The sequence below is a fragment of the Dicentrarchus labrax genome, unplaced genomic scaffold (genome assembly GCF_905237075.1).
Source record: "Dicentrarchus labrax unplaced genomic scaffold, dlabrax2021, whole genome shotgun sequence".
Lineage (NCBI taxonomy): Eukaryota > Metazoa > Chordata > Actinopteri > Moronidae > Dicentrarchus > Dicentrarchus labrax.
The window spans coordinates 816,023-839,770 of NW_026136710.1; the positions used below are offsets into that span (position 1 = coordinate 816,023).

The 23,748-nt window shown below is 43.6% G+C and overlaps 2 protein-coding genes across 3 annotated transcripts in view; one reads left to right on the forward strand and one right to left on the reverse strand.

Annotated features, from left to right (window-relative positions):
* apc (APC regulator of WNT signaling pathway) overlaps positions 1–3,168 on the reverse strand; it is a 46,387-nt gene extending 43,219 nt beyond the window's left edge. The window contains exon 1 of the mRNA XM_051412028.1: positions 2,956–3,168. The gene's annotated coding sequence lies outside the window, so the exon portion shown is untranslated. The remainder of the gene's footprint in view (positions 1–2,955) is intronic.
* A 6,471-nt stretch (positions 3,169–9,639) lies between these two features.
* On the forward strand, positions 9,640–23,641 carry fktn (fukutin). 2 transcript variants are annotated; one of them, XM_051412075.1, is made up of 10 exons: positions 9,640–9,904; positions 15,581–15,637; positions 15,721–15,921; positions 16,082–16,228; positions 16,748–16,878; positions 18,795–18,927; positions 19,275–19,404; positions 21,287–21,420; positions 21,541–21,665; positions 21,840–23,641. In XM_051412075.1, exons 1-10 carry the CDS (start codon positions 9,803–9,805, stop codon positions 22,051–22,053), a joined length of 1,374 nt encoding a protein of 457 aa, XP_051268035.1. In that variant the 5' UTR covers positions 9,640–9,802; the 3' UTR covers positions 22,054–23,641. The 2 variants fall into 2 exon arrangements, with proteins under 2 accessions (XP_051268035.1, XP_051268036.1); XM_051412076.1 differs by having other exon boundaries at positions 15,724–15,921.
* The last annotated feature ends 107 nt before the right edge of the window (positions 23,642–23,748 follow it).

Consider the following 23,748-nt stretch of genomic DNA (forward strand, 5'->3'; position numbering starts at 1 on the left):
TAATACTGTAGTACTACTGTTGGGGTACTGTAGTGGTACTGTAGTAATACTGTTGTGGTGCTGTAGTGGTCCTGTTGTGGTATTGTTGTGGTATTTTAGTAATACTATAGTGGTACTGTAGTAATACAGTTGTGGTATTGTAGTAATACTGTTGTGGTATTGTAGTAATACAGTTGTGGTATTGTAGTAATACAGTTGTGGTACTGTTGTGGTACTGTTGTGGTATCGTAGTAATACTGTTGTGGTACTGTAGTAATACTGTTGTGGTACTGTTGTGGTATTGTAGTAATACTGTTGTGGTACTGTTGTGGTATTGTAGTAATACTGTTGTGGTACTGTTGTGGTATTGTAGTAATACTGTTGTGGTACTGTTGTGGTACTGTTGTGGTATTGTAGTAATACTGTTGTGGTACTGTAGTGGTACTGTAGTAATACTGTTGTGGTACTGTAGTGGTACTGTAGTGGTACTGTTGTGGTACTGTAGTAATACTGTTGTGGTACTGTTGTGGTACTGTTGTGGTATTGTTGTGGTACTGTAGTAATATTGTTGTGGTACTGTAGTGGTACTGTTGTAATACTGTTGTGGTACTGTAGTAATACTGTTGTGGTACTGTTGTGGTATTGTAGTAATACTGTTGTGGTACTGTTGTGGTACTGTAGTAATACTGTTGTGGTACTGTAGTAATACTGTTGTGGTACTGTAGTAATACTGTTGTGGTATTGTTGTGGTACTGTAGTGGTACTGTAGTAATACTGTTGTGGTACTGTTGTGGTATTGTTGTGGTACTGTAGTAATACTGTAGTGGTACTGTAGTAATACTGTTGTGGTACTGTAGTAATACTGTTGTGGTACTGTAGTAATACTGTAGTGGTATTGTAGTAATACTGTAGTAATACTGTTGTGGTACTGTAGTAATACTGTTGTGGTATTGTTGTGGTACTGTAGTAATACTGTTGTGGTACTGTAGTAATACTGTAGTGGTACTGTAGTAATACTGTTGTGGTACTGTAGTGGTACTGTTGTGGTACTGTAGTAATACTGTTGTGGTACTGTTGTGGTATTGTAGTAATACTGTTGTGGTACTGTAGTAATACTGTTGTGGTATTGCTGTGGTACTGTAGTGGTACTGTAGTAATACTGTTGTGGTACTGTTGTGGTATTGTTGTGGTACTGTAGTAATACTGTAGTGGTACTGTAGTAATACTGTAGTGGTACTGTAGTGGTATTGTTGTGGTACTGTAGTGGTACTGTTGTGGTACTGTTGTGGTATTGTTGTGGTACTGTAGTAATACTGTTGTGGTACTGTAGTGGTACTGTAGTGGTACTGTAGTTATACTGTAGTGGTACTGTAGTGGTACTGTAGTGGTATTGTTGTGGTACTGTAGTGGTATTGTTGTGGTACTGTTGTGGTACTGTAGTAATACTGTTGTGGTACTGTAGTAATACTGTAGTGGTACTGTAGTGGTACTGTAGTGGTATTGTTGTGGTACTGTTGTGGTACTGTAGTAATACTGTTGTGGTACTGTAGTGGTACTGTTGTGGTACTGTTGTGGTATTGTTGTGGTACTGTAGTAATACTGTTGTGGTATTGTTGTGGTACTGTAGTGGTATTGTTGTGGTATTGTTGTGGTACTGTTGTGGTACTGTAGTGGTATTGTTGTGGTACTGTAGTAATACTGTTGTGGTATTGTTGTGGTACTGTTGTGGTACTGTAGTGGTATTGTTGTGGTACTGTAGTGGTACTGTAGTAATACTGTAGTGGTACTGTAGTGGTACTGTAGTGGTATTGTTGTGGTACTGTAGTGGTATTGTTGTGGTACTGTAGTGGTATTGTTGTGGTACTGTAGTGGTACTGTAGTGGTACTGTTGTGGTACTGTTGTGGTATTGTTGTGGTACTGTAGTGGTATTGTTGTGGTATTGTTGTGGTACTGTTGTGGTACTGTTGTGGTATTGTTGTGGTACTGTAGTGGTACTGTAGTGGTATTGTAGTGGTACTGTAGTGGTATTGTTGTGGTACTGTAGTGGTACTGTAGTAATACTGTAGTGGTACTGTAGTGGTATTGTTGTGGTACTGTAGTGGTATTGTTGTGGTACTGTAGTGGTACTGTAGTGGTATTGTTGTGGTACTGTAGTGGTATTGTTGTGGTACTGTAGTGGTACTGTAGTGGTATTGTTGTGGTACTGTAGTAATACTGTTGTGGTATTGTTGTGGTACTGTAGTGGTACTGTAGTGGTATTGTTGTGGTATTGTTGTGGTACTGTTGTGGTATTGTTGTGGTACTGTAGTAATACTGTTGTGGTATTGTTGTGGTACTGTAGTGGTACTGTAGTGGTATTGTTGTGGTACTGTAGTGGTATTGTTGTGGTACTGTAGTGGTACTGTAGTGGTATTGTTGTGGTATTGTTGTGGTACTGTAGTGGTATTGTTGTGGTACTGTTGTGGTATTGTTGTGGTACTGTAGTGGTATTGTTGTGGTACTGTTGTGGTATTGTTGTGGTACTGTAGTAATACTGTTGTGGTATTGTTGTGGTACTGTAGTGGTACTGTAGTGGTATTGTTGTGGTACTGTAGTGGTATTGTTGTGGTACTGTAGTGGTACTGTAGTGGTATTGTTGTGGTACTGTTGTGGTATTGTTGTGGTACTGTTGTGGTATTGTTGTGGTACTGTAGTGGTACTGTAGCTAACAGTTATCTTACAGTGGAGCTAGCTGCACAGTAACATAGCTGTTAGCTGCTGTTAGCTAACAGCTATGTGACCATTACAGTGGATCTAACGTAAGCAAACAGCTAGATCATGTTAAAGTAGAGCTAAATGCGAGCCGTTAACGTTACTCACTGCACCGTCATTTTACCGGAACACTTCCATATTCACACACAGTGTTCCCGTTAAAGCCGGTAACCGACCACAACCAACGGTTAGCAGGGAGCTAAGCTACCAGTGTCCGTTCTTACCTCCCCACAGTCCGCTTCACACGGCGCCCGATCCTCCGAACATCACAGGGCCAACACTGCCGTTAAACGGGCCGTCAAAGGAGAAAGAGGCCGTTCATGTCTGCGGTCCGACCGGGGAAACAGTGGAGCAAAGTCCGAGACAAGTGTGCAGTAAGTCGGCCTTTTTGTTGTGAGACACCCTGGATGTTTACAGCCTGGAGGCGGCGCTCCGCGGAAAAACACTTCCCGCTGCAAACAGAATACCCGGATGAAGACACACTGCGCATGTTTGACTGTTACTGTCCGCCATCTTATTTCTGTGTGTGTGTGTGTGTGTGTGTGTGTGTGTGTGTTAGAAGAAAGAAGATATACTTTATTGATCCACACACACAGGCTGAAATACACACTTCATGCAGACACACACACACACACACACACACACCTTAATGAACTGTGGTGTAGAAAACACCTTTTGTTCTGAAGCACCTTTGCTTTGATCACCCTTGGATTTAAAGTATCTATATCATGTATGTACAAATAAAGACTGATGAATGTGTGTAACATGTTACTGAGGAGAGAATGCTGGGAAATATGGCAGAGGTTGGGTGTGCTTGTGTAACTATGGTGGGGGGGGGGGACACTCAAAGGTTTTTATTATTGATTTTTGCTCACAATTTCTTCACATTTGTGGTTAGAGACTTAGACTTAGACTTAGACTTCTCTTTATTGATCCTTTTGGGATGACTCCCGCAAGGAAATTGGGTTTCCAGCAGCTTACAAAACACTAGAAAATAAAGAGGTATAAAAAATAAAGTATAATATAAACAATAAACTCTTAGCTAAATATATAAAGTAGAGATAAGAATAAAAGTAAAATAAAATTCACGGAAAATAAAGTCAAATAAGTAGAGATGTATGTAGAGAACTGTATATAGGATAAATATAGATAAATAAAGATGCATATATAGGACTGCATATGGCATTGTGTTATTATACAGTGGATAAATGACATTTAGCAGAAAAAAAAGAAAAAGAAGAAGAAGAGTGTCCAGGTATGTATGAGTAGATCATTATTGCACAGTGAGTGGCTACCACTCCTTCCCTTCTGTCCTCTTTACCCTATTTCCTCCTCCCCCTGAGTGAGGAGTTGTAGAGTGTGATGGCATGAGGGACAAATGAGTTCTTGAGTCTGTTGATCCTACAGTTGGGAAGGAGCAGCCTTTCACTGAACAGGCTCCTCTGGTTGCTGAGGACGGTGTGCAGGGGGTGGCTGGCATTGTCAATAATGTCCAGCAGTTTGTCCAGTGTCCTCCTCTCTGCCACCGTCACCAGTGAGTCCAGCTTCATGCCGACCACAGAGCCGGCCCGCCTGATCAGTTTATCCAGTCCGGAGGTGTCCTTGGATATGCTGCCCCCCCAGCACACCACAGTGTAGAAGAGGACGCTGGTAACCACAGACTGGTAAAACATCCACAGCAGTTTGCTGCAGATGTTGAAAGACCACAGTCTCCTAAGGAAGATCTGATACTCCTCCTCTCTGTCACCCCTGATACATCCAACGATGGCTGTGTCATCGGCGTACTTCTGTATGTGACACAGCTCTGAGTTGTAACAGAAGTCCGAGGTGTACAGGGTGAAGAGAAGAGGGGCCAGCACTGTGCCCTGGGGGGCTCCAGTGCTGCTGACCACAGTGTCAGATGTGGTGTCCTTCAGCCTGACGTACTGTGGCCTGTCAGTGAGGTAATCTTTGATCCAGTCCACCAGATAGGGGTCCACTCCCATCCTGTTCAGTTTGTCCTGAAGTATAGGGGGCTGGATGGTATTAAAGGCACTGGAGAAGTCCAAGAAGAGAATCCTCACTGTGCCGCTTCCCTTATCCAGATGGAAGTGGACTCGGTGTAGCATGTAGAGGATGGCATCCTCCACACCAACATCTGGCTGGTACGCAAACTGCAGGCAGTCCTGGGCGTGTTTTACCTGGGGTCTGAGGAGGCTGAGGAAGAGCCGCTCCAACGTCTTCATCAGGTGTGAAGTGAGTGCCACCGGTCAGAAGTCATTCACCTCGCTGGGCCTGTTCTTCTTGGGAACCGGAACGATGCAGGATGTCTTCCAGAGGGTGGGCACTCTCCCTAGCTGCAGGCTAAGGTTGAAGATCCGTTGTAGTGGTTCCCCAAGTTCTGCAGTGCAGGTCTTCAGTAGTCTCGGACACACTTTATCTGGGCCTGCTGGTTTCCTGGGCCGGAGCTTCTTTAGCTGTCCTCTGACCTGGTCTGTGGTGATGTGAGACAGGGATTGTGTTGAGGTGGGGGAGGAGGAGGGGGGTGTTGTGGTGTCAGGAGGGAGGTGTGTAGATGGAAGAAGGAGAGATGGCTGCGGTGAGGGTGTGATTGGGGGGGGACAAGGGCTGGTTGAACCTGTTGAAGAAGTCATTCAGCTCGTTCGCCCTCTCCATTGTCCCCCCTGTAGCTCTGGTCTTTGTGTTGTAGCCTGTGATGGTCCTCACACCTTCCCAGACCTCCCTCATGCTGTTCTCCCTCAGCTTCTGCTCCACCTTTCTCCTGTAGCTGTTCTTAGCTTCCCTCACACAGTGTTTCACCTCCTGCTGTGCTGCCTTCATTGCCTCCCTGTCCCAGCTCCTAGACAGCCTTGACTTCCGGCGTTACCCAAGGCTTGTTATTAGGGTAACAGGGGAGACCACGTCTGCGCAGTAGTTCAGGTACTCCATCAGACAATGTGTCATCCCCTCTATGTCCTCACCATGTGGGTTGATCAGCACATCCCAGACTGTGGTGTTGTAACAGTCTCTCAGGGCACTTTCCATCTCAGGGGACCACCTCCTGATGGTGTGAGTTGTCACCGGCTGTTTTTGGACCAGGGGGGTGTACAGTGGCTGTAGGTGAACCAGGTTGTGATCAGACTTCCCCAGTGGGGGAGGGGAGTCGCTCTGTATGCATCCCTCACATTAGCATACAGGAGATCAATTGTCCTGTTGTTTCTGGTCGGACAGTCTACAACCTGGTGAAAAACAGCCAAAGTAGAGTCCAAAGTTACATGACTAAAGTCCCCAGAGATGATCATAAATGCCTCAGGGTGCTGTGGCTGCATCCGCCCTCGAGGGATGTAAACACAGACGGTGATCACATGACTGAACTCCCTCGGCAGATAATATGGCCGCAGGCTAACAGCTAGAGGTCCCGGCAACATGAGACTGTCTTTACGGAGATACGTCCTGGGTTACACCAGCGGTTGTTGACATACATGATGAGTCCCCCACCTTTGCTTTTTGTGTCTCTGTCAGCTCTCACGGCAGTGAATCCCAGCAGGTCCATGTAAGCATCCGATACAAGGTGGTTTAGCCATGTCTCCATAAAGATGAACAAGCTGCTCTCACGGTAGATCCGCTGGTTGTTCAGCGTGGACAGCTCGTCGATCTTGTTCAGCAGCGAGTTCACATTCCCCATGGTTACATTATAAAGTGTTGACGAGGTGGTGCCAGGGAATCGCCTGATTGGACCGCGAACCAGTCAGCTGATTCATTCAGGCAATGAAGCAGCTGCTGCTTCGGATGTCATATGTCACGTGATTTATTTCGTACCAAAGCTTTAAAGCAGTGATTCTATGGAGTTATAGATCAGGGTTTGAAGCACGTATTGAAGCTTCAGTGTCGCACTGCCATCACTAGTAAAGACAATGAGCACAACATAGGAGACCAATGAAGCTTTGCAGGGCTGCTTTGAACAGACTGTGATTTGCATGGAGAGGACCTTGATGATCTCACGGACTGCATAACGGGGTACATCAACTTCTGTGTGGACAGTGTTGTTCCTACAGTAACTGTACGCTGTTTCCCCAATAAAAAGCCGTGGGTCACCAGACACATCAAGGTCCTGCTGAATGAGAAGAAGAGGGCCTTCAGAGATGGGGACAGGGAGCAGATGAGGCGGGTTCAGAGGGAGCTTAAGGAGATGATCCAACAGGGCAAAGACAGCTACAGGAGGAAGCTGGAGCACAAACTCCAGCAGAACAACTTGAAGGACATGTGGAGCGGCATGAGGAGCATCACTGGCTACAAACCATCTGGCAGCCAGACAATAGGAGGTGGTACTGAACGAGCCAATGAGCTGAATCTGTTTTTCAACAGATTTGATGAAAGGGCTCCGGACTACCCCTCCCCCAGCCCCTCTACAACTATCCACCTCCAAACCTCCAGCACTGATGCCCCCCCCTCCCCCTCCCTTCCTTCCTGACTACGCCCTACCTGTCCTCTCCCCACCACCATCACGTCTCCCCACTCCCATCAACACACACGGCAGACAGACCTGCACTGCAGAACAGGTGAGGAAGGAGCTTTGCAGACTCCACCCAGGCAAGGCAGCAGGTCCCTACGGTGTCAGCCCGAGGGTCCTCAAAACATGTGCAACCCAGCTGAGTGGAGTCCTGCAGCACATCTTCAACCGGAGCCTGAGTCTGGAGAGGGTCCCTGTGCTGTGGAAGACATCCTGCCTGGTACCAGTACCGAAGAAGGCATGTCCCAGCATGTCTCCAGCGACTACAGACCGGTGTCGCGTACGTCTCACCTGATGAAGTCCCTGGAGAGGCTGGTCCTGTCACTTCTTCGGCCCCTGGTCAGCTCATCACTGGACCCTCTTCAGTTTGCCTACCAGCCGAGAGTAGGAGTGGAGGACGCCATCATCTTCCTGCTCCACCGTGCCTGCGCCCACCTGGACAGACCGGGAAGCACTGTGAGAATCCTGTTCATGGACTTTTCCAGTGCGTTCAACACCATCCGGCCTGCTCTGCTGGGGAGTAAGCTGATGCCGGGTCGACCACAGTATGTCAGACTGCAGGACGGTGTGTCTGACACTGTGGTCAGCAGCACTAGGGCTCCACAGGGAACTGTTCTTTCCCCCTTTCTGTTCACCCTTTACACCTCGGACTTTCAGTTCCTCTCTGAGTCCTGCCACCTGCAGAAGTTTGCGGACGACTCTGCAATTGTTGGCTGTGTCAGTGAGGGGAAGGTGGAGGAGTACAGGGGCGTTGTGGACTCCTTCGTCGAGTGGTGTGCAACTCCACCAAGACTAAGGAGCTGGTGGTGGATTTCCGCAGGAGGAAATCTGCCCCCGCACCCATCTCCATCAACGGTGTGACTGTGGATGTTGTCCAGGATTACAAATACCTTGGAGTACACCTGGATAACAAACTGGACTGGGCCAAGAACATTGAGGCTGTTTACAAGAAGGGCCAGAGTCGACTCTATTTCCTGAGGAGGCTCCGGTCATTCAATGTATGTAACATCATGCTAAGGATGTTCTACCAGTCGGTGGTAGCCAGTGCCATCTTTTTTGCTGTTGTGTGCTGGGGCAGCAGGCTGAGGGCAGCAGGCTGAGGGCAGCAGGCTGAGGGCAGCAGACGCCAAGAAGATCAGCAGGATCACCAGGAAGCCTGGCTCCGTCCTGGGGGTCCAACTGGACTCTTTGGTGGTGGTGTCTGAGAGGAGGATGCTGTGTAAACTGCACAGTATCCTGGACAACAACGCTCACCCTCTCCACCAGGTGCTAACCTCGAGCAGAAGCACCTTCAGCAACAGACTCATTCCCCCCGATGTAACACTGAACGCCAGAGGAAGTCTTTTCTTCCTGTGGCCATCAGACTGTTTAACTCATCTACCTCCGGCCCGAGAGAGGGACAGTGGAGACACTGTGCCCTGAGCAAATGTCACTTTACCATTTTTACCCATCATATCACTCATCACTTTTTTTTATTATTATATATATTATATATTTTACTATTTTATCACTTAATCACTTTAAACAATTGCTCACTATATTTAGTTGTACTTATTTTATTACAACTGATGCGGCTAACTGCACAGTGCGTATTGTTGTATATTATATATACCTATGTTAACTGTCATTTTTGTGCCATTGTTGCATTTAGTTACTGTTGTACTTTATTTTCTGTTAGCTTTATCCTATTGTGCTTTGCACTTTGTTGCATTTAGTTACTTGTTTTATTTTTATGCTAGCTTTATTCTTACTCTTGTATTACTTCTCCACTTTTGTATCGCAATTGTTGCACAGCAATTTCCCTCAGGATAAATAAAGCTTCTTGAATCTTGAATCTGGAATATGTAAAAGATATAATAACCAATAACATATTGTTAACCATTCCTGTTCGACTCCCAGACCGTAGTCGGGAAGCACAGGGGAGAGTTTCCTCCAGGGCTGAAGTTGACGCTAACTTCGGGGCTAACCCCCTTCACTTTATTACCAGCAGTTGGCAAACAACTCACACAGAGGCTCCACTTTGTCCTTGAGAAGCGACAGCCTTTATTCACTGACAACTGTGACATAAACTGTACATTCACTGCTAAACTCTCTAATAACTTTCGCTAACCAGTCTCTAGTTCACACACTCCCGCTCGCTCGCTCTTGCTCTACCACACACACGTTGTCTCTGCACGTGCGCACTGCTCTATCCCTTAAAGGAGCCACGCTACTCTTATAACAACAATCAATACATACAGTATGTGCCAACAATAAACAGACACACTCTTTTCTTATTCATTGTATTCTTATTGTGAGTTTTAAAAAATGCCACTTTACATAGACCTTATTTTCACTAATTTACATACTTCTAATATTTTACTGTGGAGGTCCCAGCGGGAAGCGGTCATGCTTTTACTGTGGAGGTCCCAACAGGAAGCGGTCTTCCTCCTCTTCGGCTTGTTTTAAAGATGGCGGCGCAGCTAGACGCCGCAGACAGCTCAGTGTTTTTCGCGCCGCTGTGTGGTTTTGCCGCCGTTAATCCCGAGCAGAGAGCTTCGGTTTGACGTCATGAGAAGCGGGTTACCGCGTGCGGTTACCGGATGCCTCGTGTGAACCGGACAGCCGTGTTATCGCTGCTGATCGTCAGCAGCTCCGTGTTCCTGCTGTTCCAGCTCTATTACTACCGGAAATACGTCAGCAAGGTGAGAAGCACTGTGACCAATAAACTTTGATTCTTTATCGATAAAAATATTGATCTGAAATATTTTATTATCCACTGCTGGACACGTGATGGAGTGATATTGTTGAAAAGTGAAAAATAATACTAAACTTAAAATAACATAAATGAGTTTTGGGGCTGCAGCTATCGAATATTTTGGTAATCGAGTATTCTATCGAATATTCCATCGATTAATCCAGTAATCGGATAAAACATACTTTTGCCCAATTAGAGCCCAATTATAAATATACAATAGAAAACAAGACGGATCATCACTTAATAATAACAACCAATTTGTTTCCTTTTTAAGAAAAATTGACATTTATTTATTATACATATTATGCAAAGTAGTAAACCGTTTCAGTCAAAATTTCCAACAAAAATAAATAAAATTACTTCAAACTTAACATTTCCTGAGACATAAAATTAAATAAAAATAAATAAAATTGTTTCCCACTTATTTTTTCTAAGTATCAAAAATAAAATAAAAAATACAGATTCTTAAGGACTGCCTTTAAATTGTGCAACTTCATATTCAGAATCAGAACCAATACGTTTCAACAGAAATGCTTGGCTGTGGACCGGGACTTGGAACAAGAGTCTTACACCCCCTTTACAGTCTCTCTTGACTTGCGTGTTCAAGCCATTAGGAGCACGTGGTTGCAGTGAAGGAAGGTGAGCATATCTATATGCTCAGGGCTGAGGCTTGCCCTCTTCTTTGAAGCAATGTTACCTGCTGCTGAAAACAAACGCTCTGATGGTGTGGATGTGGTCGCCCGCTCATGTCGTCAAATGGGTGTTTTCTTTTGAGGTGCTGCAGCATTGAAGTCGTGCTGTTATGGTACGCCAGCTCCATCTTGCAATGTACACACACCACGATGTTGTCCTTCATTTTTAATTTAAAATGATCCCACACCTTCGACATCTTCTGTCTCTTCCTCTTATTACTTTTCGCTTTTTCACTGTTTTTGGTCCCAGCAAAACTGTTGACACGCGTCACCAAAAGCCCGCTTCCATCTTCTTCCGCTTTGTAGGGGATACATAGCCTGTGACGTAAGCACGTTGTGTCACACTAAAAAGGATCTGTGCGAAACGTGAGCTTTAAATTTAATTAAACGAGGCTTCAAGGTAGAGGAAATTCCTCGATAATTTTTTGGAATCGAGTTACTCGAGGTACTCAAGGAATCGTTGCAGCCCTAATGAGTTTACAGCAGCAGGTCGGTCACAGTGATCAATAATCAGGTTTCATGTTGTTAGGTTGATTTATTTTTCAGTTCCAGAGCAAACATACAAATTAACCCTTCTCACGTTTATTAACAATAAATATAATTTGGCTTGTTCCATGAAAGATTATAAGAATGTGACAGAAAAGATGCCAGTGGCAACAAACCAGTACCTCAATTACAAAATATTAAATTTGGCTCTGTTCTTTTCTCACACTGGTTAATTGAAAAGTAGGAAAACCAATTTATTGGTTATAAGAACAAAATTCCCCCCAAATATAAAGAAATCCATTTTAAAACATTAAATTAAATATATCGTTCAAATGAAAGGATTTATTAGATAGATAGATAGATAGATAGATAGATAGATAAGATAGAGTTTATTAATCCCAGAAGGGAAATTGGGTCGTCATAGCAGCCACTATTCTTAAATAGAATCAAATACTTGAGGTTTTAGATAAATCGGTAGATAAGGTGCAAAGAAGTTGTAGTTGCAAGATGGTGGTAAAAGTACTGATGATATGAAGGTAGTGTTATTGTTAATAACAGTATATAATAATAATAATAATAATATTAATTAGGGGTGCACGATAATTATACCGTATACATTACCATGAATGCAGCACAGCGTGCTTACGTTTGAAAACAGACAACACGGCGTTGTCTGTTTCTGAAGAAGACAGGTCGCTTGTTATTTGTAACAAACTAGTGCAGTGCCCGTAGGAAGTATGTATTGCTATAGAAAAGTGGGAGGTTAAGTAGCTTTTTCATGGATGGCCAAATGAGGTTGTGTTTGAAGGTGTAGCAGCTAGCTACAGACGAACGTCCACAGATTCCGATTCCAGTTTGTTGTCCTCACATATCCGGATCTCCTCAGACCGGAACAGACTCGGTCCGGACTCGTTCAGTGTCAGTAATCCACAACAGTTAGTTTAGATTCACAGAACGGGACCGAACAGCCGGCAAAACCTGCTGCAGGTATAAAGCCGCTCGCGCCGCTGCAGGTATAACGTTAGATCAGTGTGTTTCTTAAGGTGTGTCATGGGGGTGGGCTCTGCAGTGATTGGCTCTGGTGCGCACATGGCTATGGTGGCTATGGTTGACAATGCTAGCGGAATCTTCTCTCTCTCTCTCTCTATATATATATATATATATATAAAAAAACAACTGAACCTCATTTACTTTAGTGAAAAGGTATTCATTTGAATGGAACCATAAGCCAAAATCATTCAAACTTAATTTTTCGTTACTATGGAATTCACTTTTTCAGTTTGTTTACATAGAAATGTTTAAATCTAACTTGTGTCAGTGCATCAATTTTCCATATATATTTATTTTTTTGAACTTCTGGAATGCACTTTTTCAGTTTGTAATCCCGCTGCATGTATTTGCATCAGTTCAAGGGGCCTTTATTTTTTTTTGAGAGGCTTGCCAATAGTTTTTCATTGGAAAAAATAAACATTTAAATTTAAACATTTAAAAACAAAAGTGTTTTTGGGTTTGTTCATTGTATTGATGTCATGATCTTAGGTCATGATCATATATATTATGTATGTGTGTGTGTTATCGGTTATCGGTATCAGCCTTTAGGAGCTGAAAGTTATCGGTTATCGGTATTAAAAAAAAAGTTATCGTGCATCCCTAATAATAATAATAATATGTATACAGTGGGTACGGAAAGTATTCAGACCCCTTTAAATGTTTCACTCTGTTTCATTGCAGCCATTTGCTAAAATCAAAAAAGTTCATTTTATTTCTCATTAATGTACACTCAGCACCCCATCTTGACAGAAAAAAACAGAAATGTAGAAATTTTTGCAAATTTATTAAAAAAGAAAAACTGAAATATCACATGGTCATAAGTATTCAGACCCTTTGCTCAGTATTGAGTAGAAGCACCCTTTTGAGCTACTACAGCCATGAGTCTTCTTGGGAATGATGCAACAAGTTTTTCACACCTGGATTTGGGGATCCTCTCCAGTTCTGTCAGGTTGGATGGTGAACGTTGGTGGACAGCCATTTTCAGATCTCTCCAGAGATGCTCAATTGGGTTTAGGTCAGGGCTCTGGCTGGGCCAGTCAAGAATGGTCACAGAGTTGTTCCGAAGCCACTCCTTTGTTATTTTAGCTGTGTGCTTAGGGTTATTGTCTTGTTGGAAGGTGAACCTTCGGCCCAGTCTGAGGTCCTGAGCACTCTGGAAGAGGTTTTCTTCCAGGATATCTCTGTACTTGGCCGCATTCATCTTTCCTTCAATTCCAACCAGTCGTCCTGTCCCTGCAGCTGAAAAACACCCCCATAGCATGATGCTGCCACCACCATGTTTCACTGTTGGGATTGTATTGGGCAGGTGATGAGCTGTGCCTGGTTTTCTCCACACATACCGCTTAGAATTAACGCCAAAAAGTTCAATCTTGGTCTCATCAGACCAGAGAATCTTATTTCTCATAGTCTGGGAGTCCGTGTGTTTTTTGGCAAACTCTATGCGGGCTTTCATATGTCTTGCACTGAGGAGAGGCTTCCATCGGGCCACTCTGCCATAAAGCCCCGTCTGGTGCAGGGCTGCAGTGATAGTTGACTTTGTGGAACTTTCTCCCATCTCCCTACTGCTATCTCTGGAGCTCAGCCACAGTGATCTTTGGGTTCTTCTTTACCTCTCTCACCAAGGCTCTTCTCCCACGATTGCTCAGTTTGGCTGGACGGCCAGGTCTAGGAAGAGTTCTGGTCGTCCCAAACTTCTTCCATTTAAGGATTATGGAGGCCACTGTGCTCTTAGGAACCTTGAGTGCTGCAGAAATTCTTTTGTAACCTTGGCCAGATCTGTGCCTTGCCACAATTCTGTCTCTGAGCTCCTTGGGCAGTTCCTTCAACCTCATGATTCTCATTTGCTCTGACATGCACTGTGAGCTGTAAGGTCTTATATAGACAGGTGTGTGCCTTTCCTAATCAAGTCCAATCACTTTAATTAAACACAGCTAGACTCCAATGAAGGAGCAGGACCATCTCAAGGAGGATCAGAAGAAATGGACAGCATGTGAGTTAAATATGAGTGTCACAGCAAAGGGTCTGAATACTTATGACCATGTGATATTTCAGTTTTTCTTTTTTAATAAATTTGCAAAAATTTCTACATTTCTGTTTTTTTCTGTCAAGATGGGGTGCTGAGTGTACATTAATGAGAAATAAAAGGAACTTTTTTGATTTTAGCAAATGGCTGCAATGAAACAAAGAGTGAACATTTTAAAAGGGTCTGAATACTTTCCGTACCCACTGTATATAATATGTGCACACATATATATATATTTGAGATATGAAATGATATATAGCATATGTATAATAGATACTTGGCTATAGAAGATCCTCCCTCCCTTCCCTCACGGACACCTGTTGATAGTTGACTCTGTTTAGGACCCGATCAGGGACGTCTCCATGGCAACCTGCTGTGTTATCGCGATGACACCATGTGAACTGAGGCACTGATTGAGAGGCTAGACGAAGCGACTCTCCAGGCTTATGTGCACCCACGCACCCATGGACACTTACACATGCGCATATGCAACACCCAGTCGGATCATGTACACAGAAGTTATGACGAATCCCTCTTTCATGGCGAAGGTTTGAAATTGGATGCCACGGGACGCCACGCCACGGGCACAATGTTGGACGAAAAAAACTGACTGCACTGACCAATTTTGAAGTACATCCAATAGCACCTGTAGGAGGAGTTAGTGAAAATAGAAGCCCTGAAATGCCAAAAATGACATCACAGTGTGACATTCGTTCAAAATGGCCAACTTTCACGGCACGCCACAGACACGCCCTTCAACGTAGAGTCAGCAAATGAACAGCGTTCATTCAGCACAATTTTTTGACTGTACTGACCAGTTCTGAAGCAGATCCGATAAATTCCCTAGGAGGAGTTTGTTCAAATACAAGGCGAAAATTCACTGGAAATGACCACAGACTTAAAAATGGCCAACTTTGACGGCGCGCCACGGACACGCCCTTCAACGTACAGTTACAAATTGAACAGTGTTCATTCAGCACCATGTTTTGACTATACTGACCAATTTTAAAGCAGATCCGATAAATTCGCTAGGAGGAGTTCGTTCAAATACAAGCCCAAAAAGTCAAAATGACCACAGCAATTTTCATCATGGGCCTTACGTGTCCTGGGGGCTGATTCTGGGGGGCGTGGCTTAGACGTTCGGTCCCTAATTAACATTTTTTATTATCTTACGTTTTATATCAGTGCATATAATATAAATATTAGTAGAAGCTAATATTAATCATTACATATAATTATGATTTTTTGGAATCAAACAGGATGTGAGTGTCAGATCGCCACCAACCAATCAGGAGACTGAACATAAAATGTGTCTACATTTCAAAATTATCCTGTTTTAGTTAGAATTTCCCATCATGCCTTTCTTTTGCAGCCCGGCCCTCACATCCTGAGCCGAACAGGTCACCTGAGCGCCAATGACGTCCAATGGGTGAGTCAGCACTACTGTTGTGACTGTTGGTCCCGTCCCCTCCCCGTTACCATAGTAACCGTCCTTTGTATGTCTCCATGCAGCAGACGGTGAAGCTGTTTCTGGCGGTAGCGCAGCGCTTCGGCCTCCCGCTCTTCCTCATTGACACTGCCGCGCTCACGCTGCTTTCCCAGGATGCATTGCGGCAGCGCGACAGGCTGGTGCGTGAGCCGCACTGCAGCTTCCTGTGCACCGGCCGACCAGTCACGTCCTTTGCTCTGCACGCCAACCTGTGGAAGTATGACGTGAGTGTGTGATGTGTGATGTGTTCATGGTCCCGACACAAAATGGGAAATAACAATGAGAATCTTTGTGCTTTTAAATGTAATATATATTTTGTATGACTTTATTGTGTTGGTACATAAATATTTCTACATTTATTTAATGAGTTTTGTTCTCTGTTAGCCCGGCTTCCTATTGGCTGCAGAACAAAAAGGCTTCGACCTGCTGGAGCTGCGAGGAGAGGACCCGCGACTGGCCAGTCTGGACACCCTATCGGGAGAGGCAATCCCATTGCACTTCCTGTTCCGCCTCCATGGTTACATTATCCAGGTGGGTGGTGCTACATTGCCTGCTGACACCTAGACACACCTGGCGACCACATAGCAACCACATAGCAACCGATTCAATTCAGTTCAGTTCAGTTTTATTTGTATTCTTGATTTTAAGGGTTGTAAGAACATTTTAAAAATATATGCACAGTAGGTTTATAGCTCAGTATTTGGTTCACTTCTGTGGAGAAAACTAAATGTAAAATTAGTAAATAAATGTCTGATAGAACAATGAGAAGAAGATAAGAATATTAAGTCTGTCTGATTGTTTAAAAATGATTAATAAAAAATACAGAATTCAGACAGAAAATTGTGTGAAAGGTTCCCTAAACAGGAGAACATGCACTTTGAATCAGGAATTAATGCACTGTAAGAGTTTGGTTCATTTAAAAAGAACTATGTGTGACCTGATCAGTCGACTTTGTGTTCAGGTGTGTTTTGTCTCTTCACTGAACGTTGTTTGTTTGAGATGTCACTGTATTGTGGTTGTTGTAAATTTTTATTTTGTATTTTGTCCCAGGTAGTGTTCTTGTATGAGCGCAGCGGGAACTACCTGTGGCACGGAGCGTTACGCCTTAAAGCCGACATGGACCGAAGCTTTGCTCCCTTCAAACTGCTCGACTACGGACGCCACGCTGGAGCTTACGACAGGTGAAAACCAGATATTAGACGTGATTTCTCACAATAAAGTGCATCCGGAAAGTATTTGCTTCACTTTTTCCACATTTTGATATGTTACAGCCACATTTTAAAATTAATTAAATATTTTTTTTCCCTCAAAATTCTACACACAATATCCTATGACATCGTGAAATTTTTTTTTTTTTTTAAATTTTTGCTAATTAAAATAAAAAACGAAGAAATCAGATGTAGAAGTATTCACAGCCTTTGCCATGAGCTCAGGTGTATCCTGTTTCCACTGATCATCCTTGAGATGTTTCTACAATTTGATTGGAGTCCACCTGTGGTAAATTCATTTGATTGGATATGATTTGGAAAGGCACACACCTGTCTATATTAGTCCAAGGAATTGTCTGTAGACCTCCGAGACAGGATTGTAGGTACAGATCTGGGAAAGGGTACAGAAAACATTCTGCAGCTTCGAAGGTCCCAATGATCACACTGGCCTCAATCATCTGTAAATGAAAGAAGTTTGGAACCACCAGGAGTCTTCCTAAAGCCGCCTTGCCAAACTGAGCGATCGGGGAAGAACAGCCTTTGTCAGGGAGGTGACCAAGAACCTGATGGTCACTCTGACAAAGCTCCAGCATTGCTCTGTAGAGAGAGGGAAGGACAACCATCTCTGCAGCACTCCACCAATCAGGTCTGTATGGTAGAGTGGACAGACAGAAGCCACTCCTCAGTAAAACCTGAAGGACTCTCAGACCACGAGGAACCAAATACTCTGGTCTGATGAAACACAGATTGAACTCTTTGGCCTGAATGCCAAGCATCATGTCTGGAGGAAACCAGGCACCACTCATCACCAGTACCGTCCCCACGGTGAAGCATGGCGGTGGCAGTACCGTCCCCACGGTGAAGCATGGCGGTGGCAGTACCGTCCCCACGGTGACGCATGGCGGTGGCAGTACCGTCCCCACGGTGACGCATGGTGGTGGCAGTACCGTCCCTAAGGTGAAGCATGGTGGCGGCAGTACCACCCCCACGGTGAAGCATAGTGGCGGCAGTTCTTTTTGAGGGCTTTTTATTTTAAATAAATTTGCAAAAATTTCAAACAAACTTTTTTCCTGTTGTCATTATAGGATATTGTGTGTAAAATTTTGAGGAAAGACCTCAGACCCTGGACCACAAACAAAACATTATATATTCTCTGTTTCCTCCTGTGGATTCAAATGCTTCCAACATTAATTATGTGTCAATTATTAATGAGCTGTTTGACTGGGGGCTAGTGATGTCACCGTACCAGAAATGTCTGCAGAGGTCAGTACCTATCAAAAGTGGTCCAAGGAAGGAACAGAACCAGAGACGGGGTCATGGGGGGCCGAGGCTCATTGATGCAGGTGGGGAGTGAAGGCTGGCCCGTGTGGTCCGATCCAACAGACGAGCTACTGTAGCTCAAACTGCTGAAACAGTTAATGCTGGTTCTGATAGAAAGGGGTCAGACCACACAGTGCAGAGCAGTCTGTTGGTGTGGGACCAGTCAGGGAGTCCAGTGCTCATTCATTTGAGTTTATGGGATTTATTGGTTGTTTTTGTTTGTTACCATAGTACCAAATTGGTATTGGTATTAAGAATCATGACATTTCACTGGTTTTGTTCTTTTCTGGTATGATGATGTCACGAATTCATATTTTTATAATATTATATTACACACAGACTCTCTGCAGTTACTAGAGCTTGTTATGTTTGTGTGGATCAATGCCTGTGATTGGTCGATTTCTTCTTTATCTGTGTCATATTGAGCTGTTTAAATCTTATGGGGTCTGTAAAGTTCTACTGTAAATGAAACCACAGAAGATGTACCTTGGTCTCGTTCAGTAAGAATCAGAAATACGTTGATTCGCTTGGGGGGAAACTAAACATTGGTCGTTTGGTGCCCCCTGCAGGCCCGAACTTGTCCTGACGGTGCTGGATGGCCTCGATGTTCGAATCCCGCACAACGTTTCCCGCTTTCTGTCTGAGCAGCGACACGCCCACTTCCTGGAGTGCCGTTACCGTGACGCACGCAACTTCCTGCAGGTCAGAGAAATGGTGTAAAAAATTAAATGAATAGATGAATGAATATATGGATCAGGGTGAGTGCTGAACTTGACCTGTGGGTCCAACAGCGGTCACATTCTGCTGCTTTCACCACTAATCACACTAATTACAGCAAGAAACCGAATGGAAACTAATAGTTGGAAATGGATAGAGATCGATTGTCAGCCCGGTCAATTTTCAGACTTTTCTGATTATTGGTAGCTTTAGATGATGATACCAATAATACCAGCTGCCCTCTGTCTGTATTCTGCTCTCTGATTGGTTACACATTATCAGTAATTAGTAATGGATATCTCTCTCTCCCCGCTGTGTGTGTGTGAATGTAGCTCTACCCTGATGACTCGTCTCCGGAGGCGGTGGATTTTAGGAGAAAAGTGAAGTCGTTGCTTCATTTGGCCGCTCGAACACTCGCTCACCTCGACATCCCCTTCTGGCTCAGCAGTGGCACCTGTCTGGGTAACACGCTAACATCACAGTACAACAACATATAACACGCTAGCCTCGCAGTACAACAACATATAACACGCTAACATCACAGTACAACAACATTCAATTCAATTCAATTCAATTTTATTTGTACAGTGCCAATTCATAACAGAAGTTATCTCAGGACACTTTTCAAATAGAGTAGGTCTAGACCGAACTCTTTAAAACATTATTTACAGAGACCCAACAGTACCACCATGAGCAAGACCTTGGAGACAAGGGCAAGGAAAAACTGCCTGTTAAAAGGCAGAAACCTAGGACAGATCCTCCGGCTCTAGGTGGGTGGTCGTCTGTCTCGACCAGTTGGGGTGAGAGAGAGAGAGAGAGACAGACAGACAGACAGGTGCACAGCAACAACAGTATTAGCAATGGCAATCTAGCAGGACCATGGCAGGAGGGTCCACCAGGATCGATAAGAACCTGCGAGAAGAGAAAGCACAAGAACTCCGGGGAAAAAGTGAAGTTAGTAACATGCATTAATGGAACATGAATGAGTGCAGGAAGAGAGAGGAAGGGAGGAGCTCAGTGCACCATGGGAAATCCCCCGATAGTCTAGGCCTATAGCAGCATAACTAAGGGATGGTTCAGGACTCACCTGATCCAGCCCTAACTATAAGCTTTATCAAAGAGGAATGTCTTAAGCCTACTCTTGAATGTGGAGAGGGTGTCTGCCTCCAGAACCACAACTGGAAGCTGGTTCCACAGGAGAGGAGCTTGGTAACTGAAGGCTCTGGCTCCTGTTCTACTTTTAGAGACTATAGGAACCACAAGTAGCCCAGCATTCAGAGAACGTAGTGTTCTAGTGGGGTAATAGGGTACTATGAGCTCTTTAAGATATGAAGGGGCCTGACCATGAAGAGCTTTATAGATGAGGAGGAGGATTTTAAATTCTATTCTACATTTTACAGGGAGCCAATGCAGAGAAGCTAGTACAGGAGAGATGTGATCTCTTTTTCTAGTTCCTGTCAGTACTCGTGCTGCAGCGTTCTGAATTAATTGGAGCGTTTTAATGGACTTATTGGGGCAACCTGATAATAAAGAGTTGCAGTAATCCAGCCTTGAAGTAACAAATGCATGGATTAGTTTTTCTGCATCTGTCTGTGATAGGATGTGTCTAATTTTTGTAATATTACGTAAATGAAAGAAGGCAGTCCTAGAGGTCTGCTTTATGTGGGAGTTAAATGACAAATCCTGATCAAAGATAACTCCAAGATTCCTGACAGTGGTGCTAGAGGCCAAGGTAATGCCATCTAGAGTAACTATATCTTTAGACAGTGAGTCTCTAAGGTTTTTGGGGCCAAGAACAAGAATTTCGTTTTTTTCTGAGTTTAACATCAGAAAATTGCAGCTCATCCAGGATTTTATGTCCTTAAGACATGTTTGTAATTTAGATAATTGATTAATTTCATTGGGCTTGATTGATAGATATAACTGCGTATCATCTGCATAACAGTGAAAGTTAATGGAGTGATTCCTAATAATGTTGCCTAAAGGGAGCATATATAAAGTAAATAGTATTGGTCCAAGTACAGAACCTTGTGGAACTCCATGACTAACTGTAGTATTTATTGAAGATTCATCATTAACATGTACAAACTGCAAACAACCTGATAAATATGACTTAAACCAGCTTAGTGCGGTTCCTTTAATGCCAATTTGATGCTCAAGTCTCTGTAAAAGAATATTATGGTCAATGGTGTCAAATGCAGCACTAAGATCTAATAATACAAGTACAGAGACAAGTCCAACATATAACACGCTAGCATCACAGTATCACAGTACAACAACATATAACACGCTAGAATTACGACTCTCTCTCCCTGTGTCTATGGGTGTCTCTCGCCCCCTGCAGGCTGGTTCAGGCAGTGCAGTATTATCTCATACAGTCGTGACGTTGATATCGGGATTTTCATCGCAGACTTCAGGTGGGACATCGTGGCAGCGTTCAGGGACGCCGGTCTGCCACTCAAACACAAGTTTGGAAAGGTTGAAACTTAATATTCTTCACTGATTTGATTAACACGGTCCGTACGCTGTTGTGAAGCAGATTCTGAATTTGTCTGACATTTATTGTGAAGCAGGTGTGTGTTTTATTTTGAAGCACAGGTGGAGGACAGTCTGGAACTTTCCTTCCTGAGTGACGACGTCAAACTGGACATTTTCTTTTTCTACGAAGACGGAGACATTGTGTGGAATGGAGGAACGCAGGCGAAGAGTGGCAGGAAGTTCAAGTGAATCACATTTAAAAAATAATCAAAGATATTAATATATATTAACCAATAAATAAGACCAATAGATGTATCAATAGTATAATCAAATAGAATAATACATAAATTAAACAATAAATAATAATAGACAATCACTGGTAACTAAGATACTAATATACGAGTGTTTCTCTCTCTCAGGTACGAGTTCCCGCGGTTCTCGCTCTGCTGGGCGGAGCTTCTGGAGCTGAAGGTTCGAGTCCCGTGTGAAACACTCGACTACGTGACAGCGAACTACGGCGCCACCTGGAGCGTCCCAGTTAGGAGCTGGGACTGGAAGTCGTCGCCTAGTAACGTGCAGGAAAATGGGATGTGGCCTCCAGCGGAGTGGGCGGAGCTTATTCAGGTTTACTGAGCATAAACAGACTGATGTCACCATGGCAACAGACGGCCTCCATTTGAGTCCAGTGGAGTCGATACGTTATTGATCTATGGAGTAGTTATCGATCTATGGAGCAGTTATTGAGCAGTTATCGATCTATGGCTGGAGTAGTTATCGATCTATGGAGCAGTTATTGATCTATGGAGTAGTTATCGATCTATGGAGCAGTTATCGATCTATGGATGGAGCAGTTATCGATCTATGGATGGAGTAGTTATCGATCTATGGAGCAGTTATTGAGCAGTTATCGATCTATGGCTGGAGTAGTTATCGATCTATGGAGCAGTTATTGATCTATGGAGTAGTTATCGATCTATGGAGCAGTTATCGATCTATGGATGGAGCAGTTATCGATCTATGGATGGAGTAGTTATCGATCTATGGAGCAGTTATTGATCTATGGAGCAGTTATTGATCTATGGAGTAGTTATCGATCTATGGAGCAGTTATCGATCTATGGATGGAGCAGTTATCGATCTATGGATGGAGTAGTTATCGATCTATGGAGCAGTTATTGATCTATGGAGCAGTTATCGATCTATGGATGGAGTAGTCATCGATCTATGGAGCAGTTACTGTAGAACAACTATTTGTAAATGTGTGTATCTCAATGTGTGTGTGTAATCAGATTCATAATGTGTAAATGCAGACCTACATATTAATGTCTGAGCAGTGTATTTGCTCCAAGAGTTGGAAACGATGATCAGTTCAGGTCCCATGGAGGCCAGGCTGACGAGGTTTTCTTGCCGGTTTTGGTTCCTGGCACGCCGCAGCTAACCCTGCCATGACCCTGCTCAGGCCTTCAGAGGCACGCAGACGCCTGACCTCCATCTCTCCTACCCCCCCCGACAGATCTATGTACATATATGTATAAATCTGATCACAGACGAGTTAGTTACTCAAACTCTCTGCTCACATTTGTGAATATTGTAACAATAACGGCTCCATGTATTGCCTGTTGTCAATGTTATTGATCTCTGATCACAGTCAATCAGTTCAAATGTGAATAAATATCAAAGCTCACGCAACTGAATGGAAATAAACAACTAAAATGTGTTTATTGAATCTCCCTGAGTATTAATTATTACCGTAAAACTTCAGAACAAAACAGCCCAGGCCTTTATTGGGGACAGGCCTTTAATTCCTTCAGCACAGATGGAAGTTCTCTGCTGCTTCTCTTCAGTTTGTTCAGTAAATTTGACGACTATCAGGTAACTTACGGTAAATTTCAGGTCGTTCTTTTTCCTCTGACACTGAACGTGAACAGTAAACAGACAGCAAACAGACTGATATTGGGGACCCTGCTTTTACTGGAAGTTTAACAGTATTATTGATGCAGATGAGACATGAAGAAAGGTTTTTCTCATAACTTTTATTTGTTGTACTTGTTTGTTATTTTACATTAATAGAGAATTAATACTTATGTAAATAAATGTTTGAATGATTTTATAAAAACTCCAGTTTGTCTTCAAACATATTTCTCATTTTGTCCTGAAATCAAACCTCACAACGTTTGTGTTTCACAGAAAAATAATTATTCTAATAAAATGTTTTTATTTAAGTCCTGACTAAACGTTTCATATGAACTCATAAGAGCTGCATGTTGGCCCCCTGCCTCCAGCCTCCTGCCCCCAGCCCCCTGCTTCCAGCCTCCTGCCCCCTGCTTCC

Coding starts and splice junctions, on each gene's coding strand:
- fktn (XM_051412075.1), top strand. CDS start 9,803: ATGCCTCGTGTGAACCGGACAGCCGTGTTATCGCTGCTGATCGTCAGC. Junction 16,229..16,747: donor TCCATGGTTACATTATCCAG/GTGGGTGGTGCT, acceptor ATTTTGTCCCAG/GTAGTGTTCTTGTATGAGCG. Junction 21,421..21,540: donor TCAAACACAAGTTTGGAAAG/GTTGAAACTTAA, acceptor TTTGAAGCACAG/GTGGAGGACAGTCTGGAACT.